Source organism: Littorina saxatilis, linkage group LG16 (assembly GCF_037325665.1).
Source record: "Littorina saxatilis isolate snail1 linkage group LG16, US_GU_Lsax_2.0, whole genome shotgun sequence".
NCBI classification, from domain to species: Eukaryota; Metazoa; Mollusca; class Gastropoda; order Littorinimorpha; family Littorinidae; genus Littorina; species Littorina saxatilis.
In genome coordinates, this window is record NC_090260.1 from 28,732,136 (window position 1) to 28,751,664 (window position 19,529).

At 42.0% G+C, this 19,529-nt stretch overlaps 3 protein-coding genes and 1 long non-coding RNA gene across 4 annotated transcripts in view; 3 read left to right on the forward strand and 1 right to left on the reverse strand.

Annotated features, from left to right (window-relative positions):
- LOC138950779 (cytochrome P450 3A6-like) overlaps window positions 1-19,529 on the reverse strand; it is a gene marked incomplete in the record, with an annotated part of 137,214 nt that overhangs the window by 24,843 nt on the left and 92,842 nt on the right.
- The window catches only part of LOC138950785 (uncharacterized), a 125,875-nt gene that overhangs the window by 20,735 nt on the left and 85,611 nt on the right, over window positions 1-19,529 (forward strand). The window lies entirely within an intron of this gene.
- Window positions 462-2,853, forward strand: LOC138949818 (dopamine receptor 1-like). Its single transcript, XM_070321596.1, has 2 exons — window positions 462-1,118; window positions 1,522-2,853. Exon 2 carries the CDS (start codon window positions 1,564-1,566, stop codon window positions 2,659-2,661), a length of 1,098 nt encoding a protein of 365 aa, XP_070177697.1. The 5' UTR covers window positions 462-1,118; window positions 1,522-1,563; the 3' UTR covers window positions 2,662-2,853.
- On the forward strand, window positions 7,771-13,721 carry LOC138950759 (dopamine receptor 1-like). Its single transcript, XM_070322486.1, has 2 exons — window positions 7,771-8,029; window positions 10,470-13,721. Exon 2 carries the CDS (start codon window positions 11,591-11,593, stop codon window positions 12,713-12,715), a length of 1,125 nt encoding a protein of 374 aa, XP_070178587.1. The 5' UTR covers window positions 7,771-8,029; window positions 10,470-11,590; the 3' UTR covers window positions 12,716-13,721.

The window sequence follows — 19,529 nt, forward strand, 5'->3', positions numbered from 1 at the left end:
AAACAATCCTAAAAATCCACACACAAAAAACAACCTTCAGAATATCTGCACTGTAACAATTTGTCCTGGAAGTTGCTAGAGACACAACGTCAAAGCCTGCCAAACCTGCAAACTGGCATTGACACTGAAGAAACAGTTTAGGGTCGTAACCCAATATATTTCAGAAGCAAATTTCAAGCGGGCGAAGTTAGCCCAGTTTGGCACAATTGAATTGTGTGAACATGCGAAGCGAATAAGTGACTAAAACACGCGGGGACACGCGGGGACACGCGGGGACACACGGGGACGGTGAATTAGCACGCCGGGACGTTATATAATAACATTCTGACTATTCTTTATGTATTAAAAAAAAATTAAAAACATTTATTAACTTTTTATTTTATTTTTTTTTAAATTTTTTTTTAGAATGTTATAAAATAACGTCCCCCCGTGCTATTTCACCGTCCCCGCGTGTCCCCGCGTGCAGTTAAACTGTCCCCGCGTGTCTTCGCCATTTTTGGTATGAAGACTTCAAGAAGCTTCGCGAAGTCGACTTCGGTTTGAATAAAGGACTTAACTGGTTTTAGAGTAACATTTTGTTTTTCTGACTGTTTTTAAGCGTCTCGGCCAATAACATTGAGCCAAAATTAATGGTGTCCATCAATACCAAATAGGCCTTGACTTTTGAGCAGCACGAAAGTCTTCAAAATAATCGCCATGATTCTGGTCTTGGTTTCCGAGACTCAGTGAAAAAAAGACTCCCCTAACTTTCCAATGAACACTGACGCAATCTAATCTTGTGAGCAGAAACTTACGTCATAATATCGCTGTATGACGATTTTCTCTGTGGTACTCGTGGTGTAAAGCAATTTTTGTGTAACTTGGTGGTGCCGGTTGGCCAAGTAGCTTTGATTCGAAGCCGATACAGAAAATAATAAAGTTAAGCGACAGCTGGGAAACGCAGACGACATAAATTAGAACGACAAACAGACGTTGCATGGAACCTTAAAAGGAACCTCGCAGTGGTGTCAGGAAAGTGTGTTCACAAATGTGTGTCGAATAGGTCTACCTCGCGTCCAGGTGTTTTTTTCAGGAAGATTTTGTCACTGAATAATATTCAAGTCTTCCTGTCTGCAAAGGTAAAAGGCACAGACACACAGACACAGACACACACACACACACACACATGCACACACACACCCACACCAACACACTCTCTCTCTCCCTCTCTCTCGCGCGAGCAAATACACATACACATAAACGCTCGCAGGCGTTCATAAGGTGGTGAGTGTGTGTGTGTGTGTGTGTGTGTGTTTGTGTGTGTGTGTGTGTGCGTGTGTGTGTTTGTGTGTGTGTGTGTATATCTATATGCGTGTCTGTTTATGTGTTTGTGTGTGTGTGTGTATCTATATGCGTGTCTGTCTGTCGGTAAGTCTGTCTGCACGCACGCGCGCACACACACACACACACACACACACACATACACACACACACACACACAGACACACACACACACACTAACAAACAAACCCATCTGTGCAGGCAAGGACAGACACCAGCCAAGAGACCACCACCACTACCGGAATGGCGGCGATTTTCGCACAACACCACAGAACCAACACGACCCTCGGAAAAAACCTCACGCACTCGCCGTTTATCGGCGCAGGGGAATTCAACCCCACGAAAATACGGGTGGTCGGCACCATCCTTTCTGTCATCGTCATCGCCTCCGTCCTCGGAAACCTCCTCGTCTGCCTGGCTGTCTGCACCGATAAGCGTCTGTGGAAGAAGTCCTACCTCTTCATCGTGTCTCTCGCCGTTGCCGACCTGCTCGTGTCTTGCCTGGTCATGAGTTTCGCCGTCTACAACGAGATGCACGAGCACTGGCCGTTCGGCGCCGACTTCTGTAGGATCTGGATCTCTTCGGACATTATGTGCTGCACGGCGTCCATCCTGCACCTGTGTCTCATCGCCCTGGACCGCTTCCTGCAGCTCCGAGACCCGCTGCTCTACTTCCTGTGGATGACGACCCCGAAGGTGGTGGGGATGATCCTGACGGTGTGGATTGTGTCTGCTCTCATCTCATTCCTGCCTACCAGCTTCGGATGGCACGAGCCTTTCAAGGAGCACAACGTCGTGTCGGAGACAGGGATGTGTTTGTTCGAAGTCAACGAAGTCTACGCTGTGACGTCTTCCGCAGTCAGCTTCTTCATCCCGTGCATTGTCATGGTGGTTATCTACGCCAAAGTGTTCGGCTTCGCGCGCTACCACGTGCTGAACATGCGCAAAACCACCACCGTGGGAGTGTCCAACAAGAACCAAGCGACGTTCAGAAATATGGTGAGTTACACACGCAGGGACTCCAAAGCGGCGGTGACGCTGGGCGTTATGATGGGGGCCTTCCTGGTGTGCTGGTTGCCCTTCTTCGTCGTCAACGTCACCGCGCCGTTTTGCCGCACGTGCGTACCGCCCACGGTTTTTCGGGTTTTGATCTGGCTGGGGTATTTCAACTCCTGTCTCAACCCCATCATCTACTCCATGTTCAACACCGAGCTCCGTTTGGCTTTACGAAACCTCGTTTGCCCGTGGACGAACGTGACTCTGGAACACAGTGTGATGCAAGTATGTGTCGTCAGTCGAATTACGAGGACATCAACTATAGGGACTATAGGGACCGTGTGACGGGATCCGAACGTGTAGCGTAAAGTTCGGAATGAACACTATGGTTTGACAATGCGTTTTCTTAACACAAGTTTTTAATCTGCGTGCAAAAAAGTAACTAAGAGTATCTAGTTGTTGTGGTTGTGGTTGTTGTTGTTGTTGTTGTTGTTGTTGTTGTCACCGTTGTAGGTACGGTTCTAAAAAAAAAGGTATCCTGTGTAATAGCTGTCCCCGCAAGCCCCCCCCCCTCCCCCCCCCCCCCCCCCCCCCCATCTCGAACCGCCTCTCGGTCAACTGCACAATCATGTGCGTTGTGTGTATGTGTGTAAGTGTGTGTGTGTGTGTGTGTGTGTGTGTGTGTATGTGTGTGCGCGTGTGTGTGGAGAGAGAGAGAGAGAGAGAGAGAGAGAGAGAGAGAGAGAGAGAGAGAGAGAGAGAGAGAGAGAGAGAGAGAGAGAGATGTTTACTTTATATATGCAATATGATGTGTTTTTTGAACGCCAACAAATAAATATACATAGTTGCTGAAAGTGTTATACGATAGCTTTTTAGTTTTAATTAAGTATTTTCACGCTTCTTTTGCTTTTATATTTAGTCAAGTTTTGACTAAATATTTTAACATCGAGGGGGAATCGAAACGAGGGTATGGTGTATGTGCGTCTGTCTGTGTGTGTGTGTGTGTGTGTAGAGCGATTCAGACTAAACTACTGGACCGATCTTTACGAAATTTGACATGAGAGTTCCTGGGTATGAAATGCCCGAACGTTTTTTTCATTTTTTTGATAAATGTCTTTGATGACGTCATATCCGGCTTTTCGTGAAAGTTGAGGCGGCACTGTCACGCCCTCATTTTTCCACCAAATTGGTTGAAATTTTGGTCAAGTAATCTTCGACGAAGCCCGGGGTTCGGTATTGCATTTCAGCTTGGTGGCTTAAAAATTAATTAATGACTTTGGTCATTAAAAATCGGAAAATTGTAAAAAAAAATAAAAATTTATAAAACGATCCAAATTTACGTTTATCTTAATCTCCATCATTTTCTGATTCCAAAAACATATAAATATGTTATATTCGGATTCAAAACAAGCTCTGAAAATTAAATATATAAAAATTATTATCAAAATTAAATTGTCCAAATCAATTTAAAAACACTTTCATCTTATTCCTTGTCGGTTCCTGATTCCAAAAACATATAGATATGATATGTTTGGATTAAAAACACGCTCAGAAAGTTAAAACAAAGAGAGGTACAGAAAAGCGTGCTATCCTTCTTAGCGCAACTACTACCCCGCTCTTCTTGTCAATTTCACTGCCTTTGCCATGAGCGGTGGACTGACGATGCTACGAGTATACGGTCTTGCTGAAAAATGGCAGCTACTTGACTAAATATTGTATTTTCGCCTTACGCGACTTGTTCTTCTTTTCTTACACATACTCACACGCACACACACACACACACACACACACACACACACACACACACACACACACACACCTGCACGAAGAAATTCGCGACCGAACGAACAGCAGACCGGATGTTTGCCATAACATTCTCAACGAAATCCTTGTAGATATTAACATTTTTTTTAACAGTATTTTTTATTCGTAAACAGACACATGATAATATAACAACATCATTAAGAAGGAGCACAACAAGTTTAAAACTTATGGTAAGTGCTCACATACACATTCCTGAAATTTCATGGCGGATTTTGATCAATGCGACACATTTTTTTTAAAAAAGAGATGAGACAAAAAAAAATAAAAAATATATATATATATATATATATATAAAAAAATATTAAAAAAAAGGAAAAAAAAGAAAAGGAGAAAAACAGCAAGGAAAACTTAGTTTGAATTATCGAACACAATCTAACATTGTCGGCGAAAGGAGACAAACAAATGCATCTGCTCTTGTTTATTCTTTTTTTTTCTCTCATTCTGTATGTAGTAAACCAATATATCAACAATAACAGCTACTGGGTCTGTGTCTTGTTACCAATATCACACACGACTACAAAGTTTTCGCCGAGATTAAATCTTAGCTAACTGAAACCCGTCGACAAAGACTAGTGTGCTTACCCGGACATGTTTCGGCAAAGGTTTCCTAAGTTCAAGCCCATTTTCTTTATTTTTCATGACAATTTCTAACACATGTTTATTTATTGATTTGTTATTCAGAAAATAATCAAGAATTCGATTAAACTACTTTTTGAGACTGTTTCTGCAAGTTTACGTTTGGACAACATTATTTTTGAGCAACACATTCAGTAGATATCTTTTAGGCTTCCATGCTAAAGTGCTATCCCATAATATTGCTATTTCATATGTTACGTGGATTTCCATTGGTCAATTGGGCAAAACTGAGCTCATTGTAAAAGTGATATCGACGACATTTCCGTCGATATCAGTTTTGATATCGACGACCTCTTTATTGCTTCCCCACTTCAAAAACAAAAACACCTAAATTTAAAAACAAACAAATATATATGAAAATGTAATGATCCCAGAATTTAGTTGAGCAAGTGACTAAAGACTTTTTGAAAGGAAAGACATTTTTAAATACTAAAAAGTACAAGAAAAGAGTGAACAAAAAGAAATAATAATCAGAGGGAGGGATAGGGAACAGCCAAAACTGAGACAAATACTTTTGTAATTTCTTTACAGTAAATACAAAATGTCCAGAGAATTAGCAATATATCTAACATTGACTGACTGTGTGATGATATCTTCTGCTATTGGTCTGTTTCGACAGTGATATCAAAATCTCGACCTCCGGTCTCGATTTTGATATCACTGTCTCAACAGACCATAGCAGAAGATATCATCACACAGTCCGTCAATATTGGGTAGTACAGACCGGGGCAAAGATTGATACAAAAAATATGACCATGAAAGTGGGACAACAACTTTCGAAAACAAGCAGAACTGACATCAACAAACACACACAAAAGTGAGGAAAACTTTTGGGGATAGTATCAGGGAGAATTGGCATGCACAGTTACGTATTCATCGGTCCGGTATGTTCTTTGTAATCGCAGTTAACCTTACGACAGACAGACAGACACACACACACACACACACACACACACACACACACACACACACACACACACACACATACACACACACGCACACACACAAACACACGCACACACTAACATACACACACACACACTAACACACACATATACACACACACACTAACACACACACACACACTAACAAACACACATACACACACACACACACACACACACACACACACACACACACACACACACACACACTAACACTAACACACACTCGGATCCCTGTCGACCTCAATCTCCCCAAAAACTTGACTCAAAACGTGACTGAGTTTAAAGAATAGAAGAAAGAGAAAGAAAGAAAGAAAGAAAGAACAAGTCGCGTAAGGCGAAATTACTACATTTAGTCAAGCTGTGGAACTCACAGAATGAAAGTGAACGTAGTCCGCCGCTAGTGCAAAAGGCAGTGAAAGTGACGAGCATGTTTGGCGCTGTAGCGGTTGCGCTGTGCTTCATAGCACGCTTTACTGTACCTCTCTTCGCTTTAACTTTCTAAGCGTGTTTTTAATCCAAACATATCATATCTATATGTTTTTGGTATCAGGAACCGACAAGGAATAAGATGAAATTGTTTTTAAAACGATTTCGGAAATTTAATTTTAATAATAAGTTTTATATTTTTAATTTTTAGGCTTGTTTTTAATCCAAATATAACATATCTATATGTTTTTGGAATCAGAAAATTATGAAAAATAAGATGAACGTAAATTTGGATCGTTTTATAAAATATTTGTTTTTTTGGAATTTTCAGATTTTTAATGACCAAAGTCATTAATTAATTTTTAAGCCACCATGCTCAAATGCAATACCGAAGTCCGGCCTTCGTCGAAGATTGCTTGGCCAAAATGTCAATCAATTTGATTGAAAAATGAGGGTGTGACAGTGCCGCCTCAACTTTTACAAAAAGCCGGATATGACGTCATCAAAGACATTTATCGAAAAAACGAAAAAACGTCCGGGGATATCATTCCCAGGAACTCTCATGTCAAATTTCATAAAGATCGGTCCAGTAGTTTAGTCTGAATCGCTCTACACACACACACACACACGCACACACACACACACATACACCACGACCCTCGTCTCGATTCCCCCTCTATGTTAAAACATTTAGTCAAAACTTGACTAAATGTAAAATAAGAACAAGAAAACCACGTGGAAACTTAAAAAGATGTGCTTGCATACTGTGGCTCTCAAATGTTTCCCAAAGCACTTATATGCCCTAATTTTCCGGGGACACCACCTAGAAATCCAGCAAGGGCTATAGGGCGATTCCACTAGCCCGCACCACCGATTCGGCTTTACCAGCCTGATTTTCGATGTTCCCAATTTCCACCCGGTGTAACACGACATTTTTACTCCACGAAAAATGGACTCCGGAGTAAAAATGTCGTACACCTGTCGTACGAGAAAAGAACTCCCCACGGAAAGAAAAATTACTCCCTCCACGAAATTTTTACTCCACAAATTTTTACTTCCAGTAAAAATCTCGTACGCGAAAATGGGATGCGGGTGAAGGGATAATGCCAATATGTGACCTCGCACAAACGAATGTCGCGCTACCCTCCCTCCACCCCTTCCACTACCAAGACTAACAGGGGACAAGGGAGTACAAGTTGCGTACACCTGGCGTGGGCAGTAAATTGCTGGTGTTAGGGTGGAGTAATCTATTCGTTCTTTATTCGTCAGGGGAATAACATTGTCGTACGAAATGTATACTCGGAACACACCAGTCCTGTCGTGGGGAGTAATTGTATCGTGCTTTGGGGGAGTAATTGTTATGTAAAGGGAGTACACTTTTCGTACAAAATTTGTACTCCGAAGTAAACATTTCGTGGGAGTAAATTTCTCGTGTTACACCGGTCCTTGGCTTGTTTGTGCTTTTTCGGAGGTGCGGAGGAGGGGAAGGGTGGGTAGGTGTGTATTGCGTCCGTGTTCTCGAATTCGTTTCGCAAGAGTCTAACCACGACTGATGAGGTATCACAGACTATATAAAACCAAGACTAAAACTCATTTGTGCGCTGGAACTGACGTCATACGATACATTAATGACGATCTTACATCACCATTACATGACGATTTAGTGTTCATGTTTTTCGGGACAAGAACTGAACAGTGATGTTGATCTACAACACAATCTTTCAAAGGGGGTGTGACTCTGTGAGTGAAAATAACTCTAACCTTACCACAACCTTTACGATGTCAGATCAAAGCTCCGATGCGGTAGTATTTCAGGAACATGAAATACACGACAGACAAGTGTAGAAGAGCCGAACAACCTTTACACTACCCGACACAAGGTATAGAATTGTTCACTGTAGTTTTTTCGGTATCTTGTTTTCGTGTTGTAGGTTTTAACAACTGTGTGTGTGTGTGTGTGTGTGTGTGTGTGTGTGTGTGTGTGTGTGTGTGTGTGTGTGTGTGTGTGTGTGCGTGTGTGTGTGTCTGTATGTGAGAGAGAGAGAGAGAGACAGAGACAGAGAGAGACAGAGACAGAGAGAGAAAGAGAGAGACATATCTTGCTATTTCGAAAAAAATACACGTCACAGTCTGATATAACATTGACAAATATGAGAGAGAGTGAGATGGAGAGAGAGAGAGAGAGAGAGAGAGAGAGAGAGAGAGAGAGAGAGAGAGAGAGAGAGAGAGAGAGAGAGAGAGAGAGAGAGAGAGAGAGCGTGTAACAGAGACAGAGAGAGAAAGAGAGAGACATATCTTGCTATTTCGAAAAAAATACACGTCACAGTCTGATATAACATTGACAAATATGAGAGAGAGTGAGATGGAGAGAGAGAGAGAGAGAGAGAGAGAGAGAGAGAGAGAGAGAGAGAGAGAGAGAGAGAGCGTGTAACTGTATGTGTGTGTGTGAGTGTGTGTGTGTGTGTGTGTGTGTGTGTGTGTGTGTGTGTGTGTGTGTGTGTGTGTTTGTGTGTGTGCTCCGGGTGCACATAATTTATTTAAAACTAGCATTTTGGGCCCGGCTTCGCCCAGGAGTTTCTCACTTCGACTCTATAATTATAAGAATGAGACAGTGTAAAAGTATTTAATACCAACAACACACTCTGCTAAAACATAACTTTGATTTGAGTTATCTCCCTTCCTTAGGAACGTTCTGGATACTTGAGAAGCAGTCTTCTGTAAAGACTGATCAGGCATGCCTGCAAGAGAAGAGTTACCTCCCTTAAATTTATAACAAAGTAAGAGTTACCTCCCTTTGCTTCTAGACATTTCCTGAACTATCCGGTTGATTTTCTCTTCTTCATTGTTTCTCCTCATAGGAGCAATAGAAAGTCTGTAATATGACTGAAATTATGTGCTTACTACATGTGAACACCAGGCACTGAACTGGCCTTGCACTATATAGGCTGTATTCAATAAATGGGAGGTCCATAATCTGAGAAAGGAAACAATAAATCAAGAAACTAAAACTCAGGTGCACATCTGCGGCTCCTAGGGAGTGTGCATGCACAACATCTTGTTCCTGCCTCTTGCCATCTCAGAGGTATGGCGACCACAGACAGACAGACAGACACACACACACACACACAGACAGACGGACACTCTCTTTTATTTATATGTATAGATTAGCTTTCCAATAAGCACAGACTTATCACTGAAACGGTCAGACACAAGCCGGATAACTGTGTGCAGACAACTACTAACCATACATCAAAGTGGTTATGAGAGTTACATATATATTGTTCAAAAAGCCAAGTAAAGTTTTTCTATGTCTTAATTAGCATAGGTTCATGCCATGCATTGTATGTTATTATCAGTCTTGGAAGAATTTAGAAACAAGTCGCGTAAGGCGAAAATACAATATTTAGTCAAGTAGCTGTCGAACTCACAGAATGAAACTGAACGCAATGCTATTTTTCAGCAAGACCGTAGACTCGTAGCATCGTCAGTCCACCGCTCATGGCAAAGGCAGTGAAATTGACAAGAAGAGCGGGGTAGCAGTTGCGCTAAGAAGGATAGCACGCTTTTCTGTACCTCTCTTTGTTTTAACTTTCTGAGCGTGTTTTTAATCCAAACATATCATATCTATATGTTTTTGGAATCAGGAACCGACAAGGAATAAGATGAAAGTGTTTTTAAATTGATTTGGACAATTTAATTTTGATAATAATTTTTATATATTTAATTTTCAGAGCTTGTTTTTAATCCGAATATAACATATTTATATGTTTTTGGAATCAGCAAATGATGGAGAATAAGATAAACGTAAATTTGGATCGTTTTGAAAATTTTTATTTTTTTTTACAATTTTCAGATTTTTAATGACCAAAGTCATTAATTAATTTTTAAGCCACCAAGCTGAAATGCAATACCGAACCCCGGGCTTCGTCGAAGATTACTTGACCAAAATTTCAACCAATTTGGTTGAAAAATGAGGGCGTGACAGTGCCGCCTCAACTTTCACGAAAAGCCGGATATGACGTCATCAAAGACATTTATCAAAAAAATGAAAAAAACGTTCGGGGATTTCATACCCAGGAACTCTCATGTCAAATTTCATAAAGATCGGTCCAGTAGTTTAGTCTGAATCGCTCTACACACACACACACACACACAGACAGACGCACATACACCACGACCCTCGTTTCGATTCCCCCTCGATGTTAAAATATTTAGTCAAAACTTGACTAAATATAAAAAGAACTTGGCTTTGTGCTTGCATGCTTGCCTCTGTGCACTCAGTCTCTGTATCAAAACGCTGCTGTGCTTTTCCCATTTCAGATCTATCTTCATATCTACTGTTGTTTCCATGCCACCCACTTCAACAGTGATGGTTAAGCGAGAAGATATCGCGGGAAAAACGCATTCAAACATCCTAAGGCTGCTTTGAGAACATGTACGTAGCAAATATCACTAGAAGAACACATACAAACACTGTGAGAAGATGCACAGATCTTAAGACTGTTTTGAGAACATGTACGTTAGCAAATATCACTAGAAGAACACATACAAACCATGTGAGGACATGTAAAGAAACGGATATTGCTGGGAGGATGCTTACACACCGACTGCTGTAGGTGGGCAGACGTCACTGGAAGAACAAATACAAGCATGCACATAATGCTGTGAGAACATGCCATACATCTCAGCAGCGCTACCTGGTAGAAGACGCACACTGCTGTGTGGAAATGTTCCTGCGAGGCCGAATCAGCAGTGCTGGCTGGTTACTCGAGAGGATATCGTTGTAAGGACGCATACGAACATCTTAACGACTGCTTTGAGATCATCTAAGTGAGCAGATATCACTGGAAGGATAAATACACGCACTTAAGACTGCTGTCAGAACATGTAAGTTAATGGATATCTTTGGAAGGGTGCATACAGACATCTTAAGATTGCTGTCACAACATGTAAGTTAATGGATATCTCTGGAAGGGTGCATACAGATATCTTAAGACTGCTGTCACAACATGTAAGTGAACGGATATCTCCGGAAGGGTGCATACAGATATCGTAAGGTCACAAAATGTAAGTGAACGGATATCAGTGGAAGGGTGCATACAGATATCTATAGACTGCTGTCACAACATGCAAGTAAACGGATATCTCTGGACGGGTGCATACATGCAAACATCTTAAGACTGCTGTCACAACATGTCATACATCAAGCAATTCTGGCTGGTTAAGTGAGGAGAAGACGTACATTGCTGTGTGGAAACGTGCAAGGCCGATCATATCTGCAAAATGTATCAAAGGTTTGGAAATAAAATAGAGAATAAACAAAACAATTAAACATTAAAATAACAGAAAAGTTACACACACACAAAAGAAAAAAAAACCCAGAAAGACGGGACACAAAATCGTCAACTGCACCCGGTGTTCCCAGGCGGTCACCCTTCAAGATGTCCTCTGTATCCTCCACGGAAAAGGAGACCAACGTTTCTAGCTCAACACCCGCAGAGAAGGACGATGGCGAGAGGGAAAACCTGCACTTCGTCGTGTGGAAGCCAGCGCTGATCGGCACCACGCTATCCGTCCTTGTCGTCGCTGCCGTCGTGGGCAACCTCCTCATCTGCATCGCCGTGTGCAGAGACAAGCGCCTGTGGAAGAAGTCCTACTTCTTCATGGTGTCCTTGGCCGTGGCTGACCTGCTGATCGGACTGGTGGTCATGCCTTTCGCAATCTACAACGACATGCACGGTCACTGGATCTTCGGCGTCTCCTTCTGCAATATGTGGATCTTTTCGGACATCATGTGCAGTACCGCGTCCATCCTCAACCTGTGTGTCCTCGCCATTGACCGCTACATACACATCCGCAAACCCTTTCAATACGATGAGTGGGTGACCTCCGCCAGAACAGCAGGCGTCATCGCGACGGTGTGGGTCGTGGCCATACTCGTAGCTAGCGCCCACGGTGCAAAGTTGCACTCGATGAAGGATAATGGGTTATGCCTCTTTATAATCAATCCTGCATTTGTTGTCGTTGCCTCTGCGATTAGCTTTTACCTTCCCAGCATCTTCATGGTGACCCTATACAGTAAGCTGTTTGCCCATGCCCGCTACCACGCCAACATCATTCGCGGCTCAATCACACCGGACACAACGAGTGTGGTCAGGAAGTCGTACATCCGGCAAGATCTCAAGGCAGCGTTCACACTGGCCGTCATCTTGGGGACCTTCCTGGGGTGCTGGCTTCCCTTCTTCATCGCCATCATCATTGTCGCGTACTGTCCTACGTGCATATCTCCCACGACTTCCAAGGTCGTCACCTGGTGTGGCTGGTTGAACTCGTGTCTCAATCCTATCATCTACTCCGTGTTTAACACCGAGTTTCGTGCTTTCTTTCATCGTATGCTCTGCTCGTGGAAATCCGTTCATCCTGACGTGTCCGATACGACCAATGCAGGCCCCCAGACTGGGTTCAGACCTGCTGAAAATAATGTGTATCCAACATTTTCACGTTTTACCTTTAGCACTATTCTTGGGTCAACGGTATCATATGATAGACCGGCACGGTTGGCCTAGTGGTAAGGCGTCCGCCCCGTGATCGGGAGGTCGTGGGTTCGAACCCCGGCCGGGTCATACCTAAGACTTTTAAATTGGCAATCTAGTGGCTGCTCCGCCTGGCGTCTGGCATTATGGGGTTAGTGTAGGACTGGTTGGTCCGTGTCAGAATAATGTGACTGGGTGACCGGAAAACTTTAACGTTGGATTTTCTTGGACACTATTAAGTCTATCAACACCTGATGTGGCCTGATGGTGTATGGTTACAAGATCTCAAAAAACATGTGCGGCAACTTGACCTCACTTCAAGTTCAAGGTCACAGGGGCCGTAATTGTTGTCTTAAAAACGACCATTTTTCACATTTTCGCATTTTCTCTGAAGTTTTTGAGATTTAATACCTCACCTATATATGATATATAGGGCAAAGTAAGCCCCATCTTTTGATACCAGTTTGGTTTACCTTTCTTCAAGGTCAAGGTCACAGGAGCTCCTCAAAGTTGGATTGTTTACATATTTTGAAGTGACCTTGACCCTGAACTATGGAAGATAACTGTTTCAAACTTAAAACTTATGTGGGGCACATGTTATGCTTTCATCATGAGACACATTTGGTCACATATGATCAAGGTCAAGCTAGGTCACTTTGACCCTTATGAAATGTGACCAAAATAAGGTAGTGAACCACTAAAAGTGACCACATCTCATGGTAGACAGAGCCAATAAGCACCATTGTACTTCCTATGTCTTGAATTAACAGCTTTGTGTTGCATGACCTTGGATGACCTTGACCTTAGGTCAAGGTCACATGTATTTTGGTAGGAAAAATGTGTAAAGCAGTTCTTAGTGTATGATGTCATTGCTAGGTTTAGTTATTTGACCTTGATCCTGAAGGTCAAGGTCATGTAAAGGTCAAGGTCAAGCATGTGAGTCGTATGGGCTTTGCCCTTCTTGTTTCTGCTTGGCATTATTAAGTATGGTATTTGCAATAAAAAATAAAAAATAAAAGCTAAAATGTTTGTGTTTGAGCAATTATGTGAGCGAGTTTTTCGAAGCGAACGTGTGAATCCTGACAGACACCATTTCCTTCTATCACATGACCCCATTTCAAACACAGGAGCCTGTATCCAATCGCCGGTCGATCATTATTTACTCCTTATTCCATTTATTTACTCCTTATTCCATACAGTCTACTACTACTATTTACTAATTAGTAGTAGTAGTAAGGGTAAACATGCAGCAGTAAATAATAAGCATGCAGGAGTAAACAATTATCGACCAGTGGTTGGATACAAGCTCCTGTGATTTCAAAGTGCGATTCAAGCAGACACGAAGATAAACACACACAACTTATAATAATGGGGTTATTAATTCAATTAATACACAAGGTTAGTCTCTGACTAGATAAAATGGGGAAAAAATATCACATAGGAGCATAAAACCGTTTCTGGAAAAAAATGTTCAATCGCCACCGAAAGCGTCTGTCGGTAAAAACAAGCCTAATTTTACACATCGCGTGCTTTTGTCTTTGTTATTCTTGCTTGTCAACATCATTTTATTGATGTTCTTCACTGGAAAGCAGGTGTATCATCAACAGTATCACAAAATCGCACAGAATGCACTTTTTGTTGTGATCCGACCGGTGTCTGTAGACTGAATCACACGTTCGGCAAACATCGTTTTTAACGGAAATAACCGAGCCTTTCATCGGAAACGACGTTTCAACCGCTTCAGATCGTCTGCAGAAAGAACAAGGAACTTAGTCGATAAATATCGACAGGGGGCGGACAAATGGTTTACATGTGAAATGTGTGTATATGGGTGTGGTTCTGAAACAAACAAACCATGTGAACCCCCCCCCCCCCCCCCAATCCCACCGCTCGCGGGCTGAACGACTGACGTCACATGTCGTTTCGGTCTTTTCCAGAAGAACACCGCGTGCTGACGGACGATTCGATTTGATCGCTTCACCACGCCTTTCCAACTATGTGCTCCCATACAGTTTTGGTAGATACATGCTTGTGCAAGTATGTTATTAGTATTACCAATATGAATCTTATTTTCCTTTCGATGGTCAGTTTTACTCACCTCTGTAACGGCAGTCACATCTGCGAATGCTGTCGAAGAATCTAACCGAAAGTAAACATTCTGGGAATCTACGCGCATCGGCCTTCACGCAAGTTCAATGCTGAGCCAATGAGCGCGCCGCGGCGAAGTTGGCCGCTGTAAGTCTCGCAGCGCTGGCTGGCTGAGCGAGTTGCGTGTCCATCCATATTTGGTCCAAGACCAGATTAGTAGGTGCTTGATTTTGGTATTTTGATTTTACATGACATTAAACCTTTCTTGGGGTTCATGGTCATGGCAACAGCCATAATAATATTATATCATGTATAATATTACATTTCAGCATATTTGAATTACATGTCATCATACCAAACTGTCATACATTTTTATTCCTACATCATTCTGATTGATCACAACCAAACCTACTATCAGTGGACACATCCAAATGTAAGCGCCTGTTCTTGACAACTTTTAATCGATCTAAAAATAGCAACTTGCTGGGCCCTTTGCCGCCAACAGACACTGTTTGGCCTGTAGGTAAAATGTACAATGTATTTTCTGATTTGTGCACAAAAGCTTTTTTTCTTTTTTCTTTTTTTTAACATAACAATGTTTAATGTCACTGTATGTTTAAAAGACCATGGTCATATTTGTAAAAAAAATGTTAAATTAGAAAATAAATAACATTTTGGTTCATGATTTTTCCTACACCTGTGCTAAAAATAAGAAATAAAAATGTCGGGTATATAAGTCACTCAAATACAGCTAGGAATGAATGGCTCGGTTTGAGTTTGTTGCAGTTGACCCTGCACAATGCGACTTATCATGTTTTTGTTGAACAATTTTGACGTCACCCCTCCCATAGGGTGACGTATTTCACAACTTCCTGTGTTACACAAACTCTGTGATGACCAATTTTGACGTCACCCCTCCCATAGGGTGACGGATTTCACAACTTTCTACAGATGAACAATTTTGACGTCACCCCTCCCATAGGGTGACGGATGTCACAACTTCCTGTGTACACAAACTGATGACGTATTTCACAACAAAATGGCGCTGCCCATGGTCAACCTCTAAACTATCCGTATAGAATGGGGGCGTCCTCGCCCCCATAAAAAGAGGAATGCAATACCCAGTGAGTAAAACATGTAATCGTTTTTAGTGCCTTTTGATCAAGTTTTGTTGCGTCTGTCAGCAACGTTCGTCAACCCAACGTTCGACACAGCGACGCACGCATACGGATTTGCAGCGTTTGCATTCGGAAAGTGAGGGATTTGTGAGTTCGTGTGCATAATTTCAATCGCTAGTAGGTTTTCCCTTCGTCTCCCATTCTTGTGTTTGCATGTTATTGGCATTTCATTGTGTACATTTCCACCCGGTGTAACACGACATTTTTACTCCACGAAAAATGGACTCCGGAGTAAAAATGTCGTACACCTGTCGTACGAGAAAAGAACTCCCCACGGAAAGAAAAATTACTCCCTCCACGACATTTTTACTCCACAAAATTGTACTTCCAGTAAAAATCTCGTACGCGAAAATGGGATGCGGGTGAAGGGGTAATGCCAATAATTATGTGACCTCGCACAAACGAATGTCGCGCTACCCTCCCTCCACCCCTTCCACCACCAAGACTAACAGGGGACAAGGGAGTACAAATTGCGTACACCTGGCGTGGGCAGTAAATTGCTGGTGTTAGGGTGGAGTAATCTATTCGTTATTTATTTGTCAGGGGAATAACATTGTCGTACGAAATGTATACTCGGAACACACCAGTCCTGTCGTGGGGAGTAATTTTATCGTGCTTTGGGGGAGTAATTGGTATGTAAAGGGAGTAAACTTTTCGTACGAAATTTGTACTCCGGAGTAAACATTTCGTGGGAGTAAATTTCTCGTGTTACACCGGTCCTTGGCTTGTTTGTGCTTTTTCGGAGGTGGGGAGGAGGGGAAGGGTGGGTAGGTGGGTGGAGGTGTATTGCGTCCGTGTTCTCGAATTCGTTTCGCAAGAGTCTAACCACGACTGACGAGGTATCACAGACTATATAAAACCAAGACTAAAACTCATCTGTGCACTGGAACTGACGTCATACGATACATTAATGACGATCTTACATCACCATTACATGACGATTTAGTGTTCTTCTTTTTCGGGACAAGAACTGAACAGTGATGTTGATCTACAACACAATCTTCCAAAGGGGGTGTGACTCTGTGAGTGAAAATAATCTAACCTTACCACAACCTTCACGATCTCAGATCAAAGCTCCGATGCGGTAGTATTTCAGGAACATGAAATACACGACAAGTGTAGAAGAGCCGAACAACCTTTACACTACCCGACACAAGGTATAGAATTGTTCACTGTAGTTTTTTCGGTATCTTGTTTTCGTGTTGTAGGTTTTAACAACTCTGTGTGTGTGTGTGTGTGTGTGTGTGTGTGTGTGTGTGTGTGTGTGTGTGTGTGTGTGTGTGTGTGTGTGTGTGAGAGAGAGAGAGAGAGAGAGAGAGAGAGAAGAGAGAGAGAGAGAGAGAGAGAGAGAGAGAGAGAGAGAGAGAGAGAGAGAGAGAGAGAGAGAGAGAGGGCGAAGGCGAAGGCGAAGGCGAATTTTTATTGCATCAAACACAATGTGTATGTACAAGGGGGAGAAATAGTTAGCATGTGAACAAAGTGGACTTGACCGTCCGGAAGCAAGGCAACTTAAAATCAACACCTAGCACAAGAAGTAAAAACAGAAAAAAAAAAAAAAAAATACAGTAAGATGGAGACAATGATTTTGGGTTGTACGATCATACCGGTCTATTTCACAATTGATTTTCTCTTTGTCTAAACGCGTAGAACACATAATTTGACAATGCAATCAGTCGTAATTTGTTGTCAGTCTGTAAAATACACAACGATGAGTTGGAGAACTGGTCAAGGTCAAAACAAGCACCAATGTACTTTTGACGGATTGCATTGTAAGCTGGGCATTTAAACAGGAAGTGGTTTTCATTTTCTTCAGTTGATTTACAAAATGTACAATTTCTGGATTCAGCGCACTCGGGATTATAGCGCAGTTTATTTACCTTCAATGGTGTAATGCCCAGTCTGAACTTTGTGTACATTTTGCGTATGTACTGGTTTTCAATGACACCCAGATACTTTTCTTTTTCAAGTTCTCCTTTAAACATCCTGTATACATCAAATCTCACACTTGTATCAAGTTTACAGTGCCAGTTTTGCTCAAAGCAGTCTTGCAGACGTTGCTGAAATGTTCTAATAAACGCACATTCCCTACCTACAGACCCGTTCAACCACACATCTCCAAATCCATTCATGCAAAGGAGGCATTTAACTTGTGAGACCCAATTCTGTTTTCCCCTTTCAACTGCGTTTTTTAACATGATGTATGACATCTTTGCATATCTCGAATCCGGCATACAGTTAAGTCTCAACCAGTACTTTACGCTTCGGATATTTGCTAGGATTGACAAAGTGCATCTTCCAAGTTCCCCATACACCATCTGGTTTGGACTGTTTGACGAGATCCCGAGTAATCTTTTACAGGCATACATGTGAACCTTTTCAATCTGTGAACAGTCAAAACATCCCCATAGTTCTGAGCCATAGAGCAAGATGGGAGCAATTTGCGCATCAAATAATTTGAAAAATATGTCCATGTCGTGGCATCCTATATTCCATAAGACTTTAAAAATTTCAATGACACCTTGTTTGGCTCTGGTGATTGCGTCATTGAAAGAGAGATTCAAACTGGCTTGTGTTGTGAATGTCAGACCGAGATACTTGTAAGAGCTAGCACTTGATACTTGCGCGTTTCCGTAGAACCATTTCTCACTTTTGGCTAAATGACCACCGTTTCGAAAAACAACGACATTGGTTTTATTCATGTTTAGCCTTAACCCAAGACGCTTTGAAACGTTATGTAAGATGTTCAGTTGGTTTTGCAAACCCACTATGGACGATGATAGCAGTGCAATGTCGTCAGCGAACATCAAAAGAAACAGTTCGATCTCGCCGGGAAGCATTTGAATTCCGTGTCTGCCCTTACATATTATTTCCGAGGCAAGTTCGTTTATAAGAAACGAAAAAAGCGTTGGGCTCGCTAGACAGCCCTGCTTCAGGCCTTGTAGGCATTCAAAATAATCAGTATTGCCAGAGTTACATCGGACGCAAGAGAGAACAGATGAGTACATTGACCTAAGCATGTTACACATTCTTCCTTTTACACCAATCTTTAATAAAACATTCCACAAAACATCCCTTTTAACGGTGTCAAACGCCTTTTGAAAGTCCACAAAAGCAACATATAACTTCTTTTTTAGTTGAAGCTGCTTGGTAACTGCTGCATAAAGAGTGAACATGTGGTCAATTGTGGAGTAATTTTTTCTAAAACCCGCCTGTGACTCAGAGAGAATGTTGTTTTCCTCAGCCCACGCTGTCAAACGGGCATTCATAATACTGGTATACAACTTGCTCACACAACTTAACAAAGAGACGCCTCTATAATTGTCAGGGTTCTCATCATCACCTTTCTTAAATATTGGTTGAATTATAGCCTTTGCCCAATCTGAAGGGTAGTCACCAGTCCTAAAAAGGTCGTTAAACAACGTCAAAAGATAGGGGACGATTGTGTCACCTGTGGTTTTTAAGAGATCATTTAAAACGCCATCTGGTCCCGCTGCTTTCCCTTTTTTTAAGCCACTTAAAGCAGTCCTCACTTCTTCTTCGGTAATATCACTGTTGAGAATGTCGCAGTCAAGTTCGTTTTC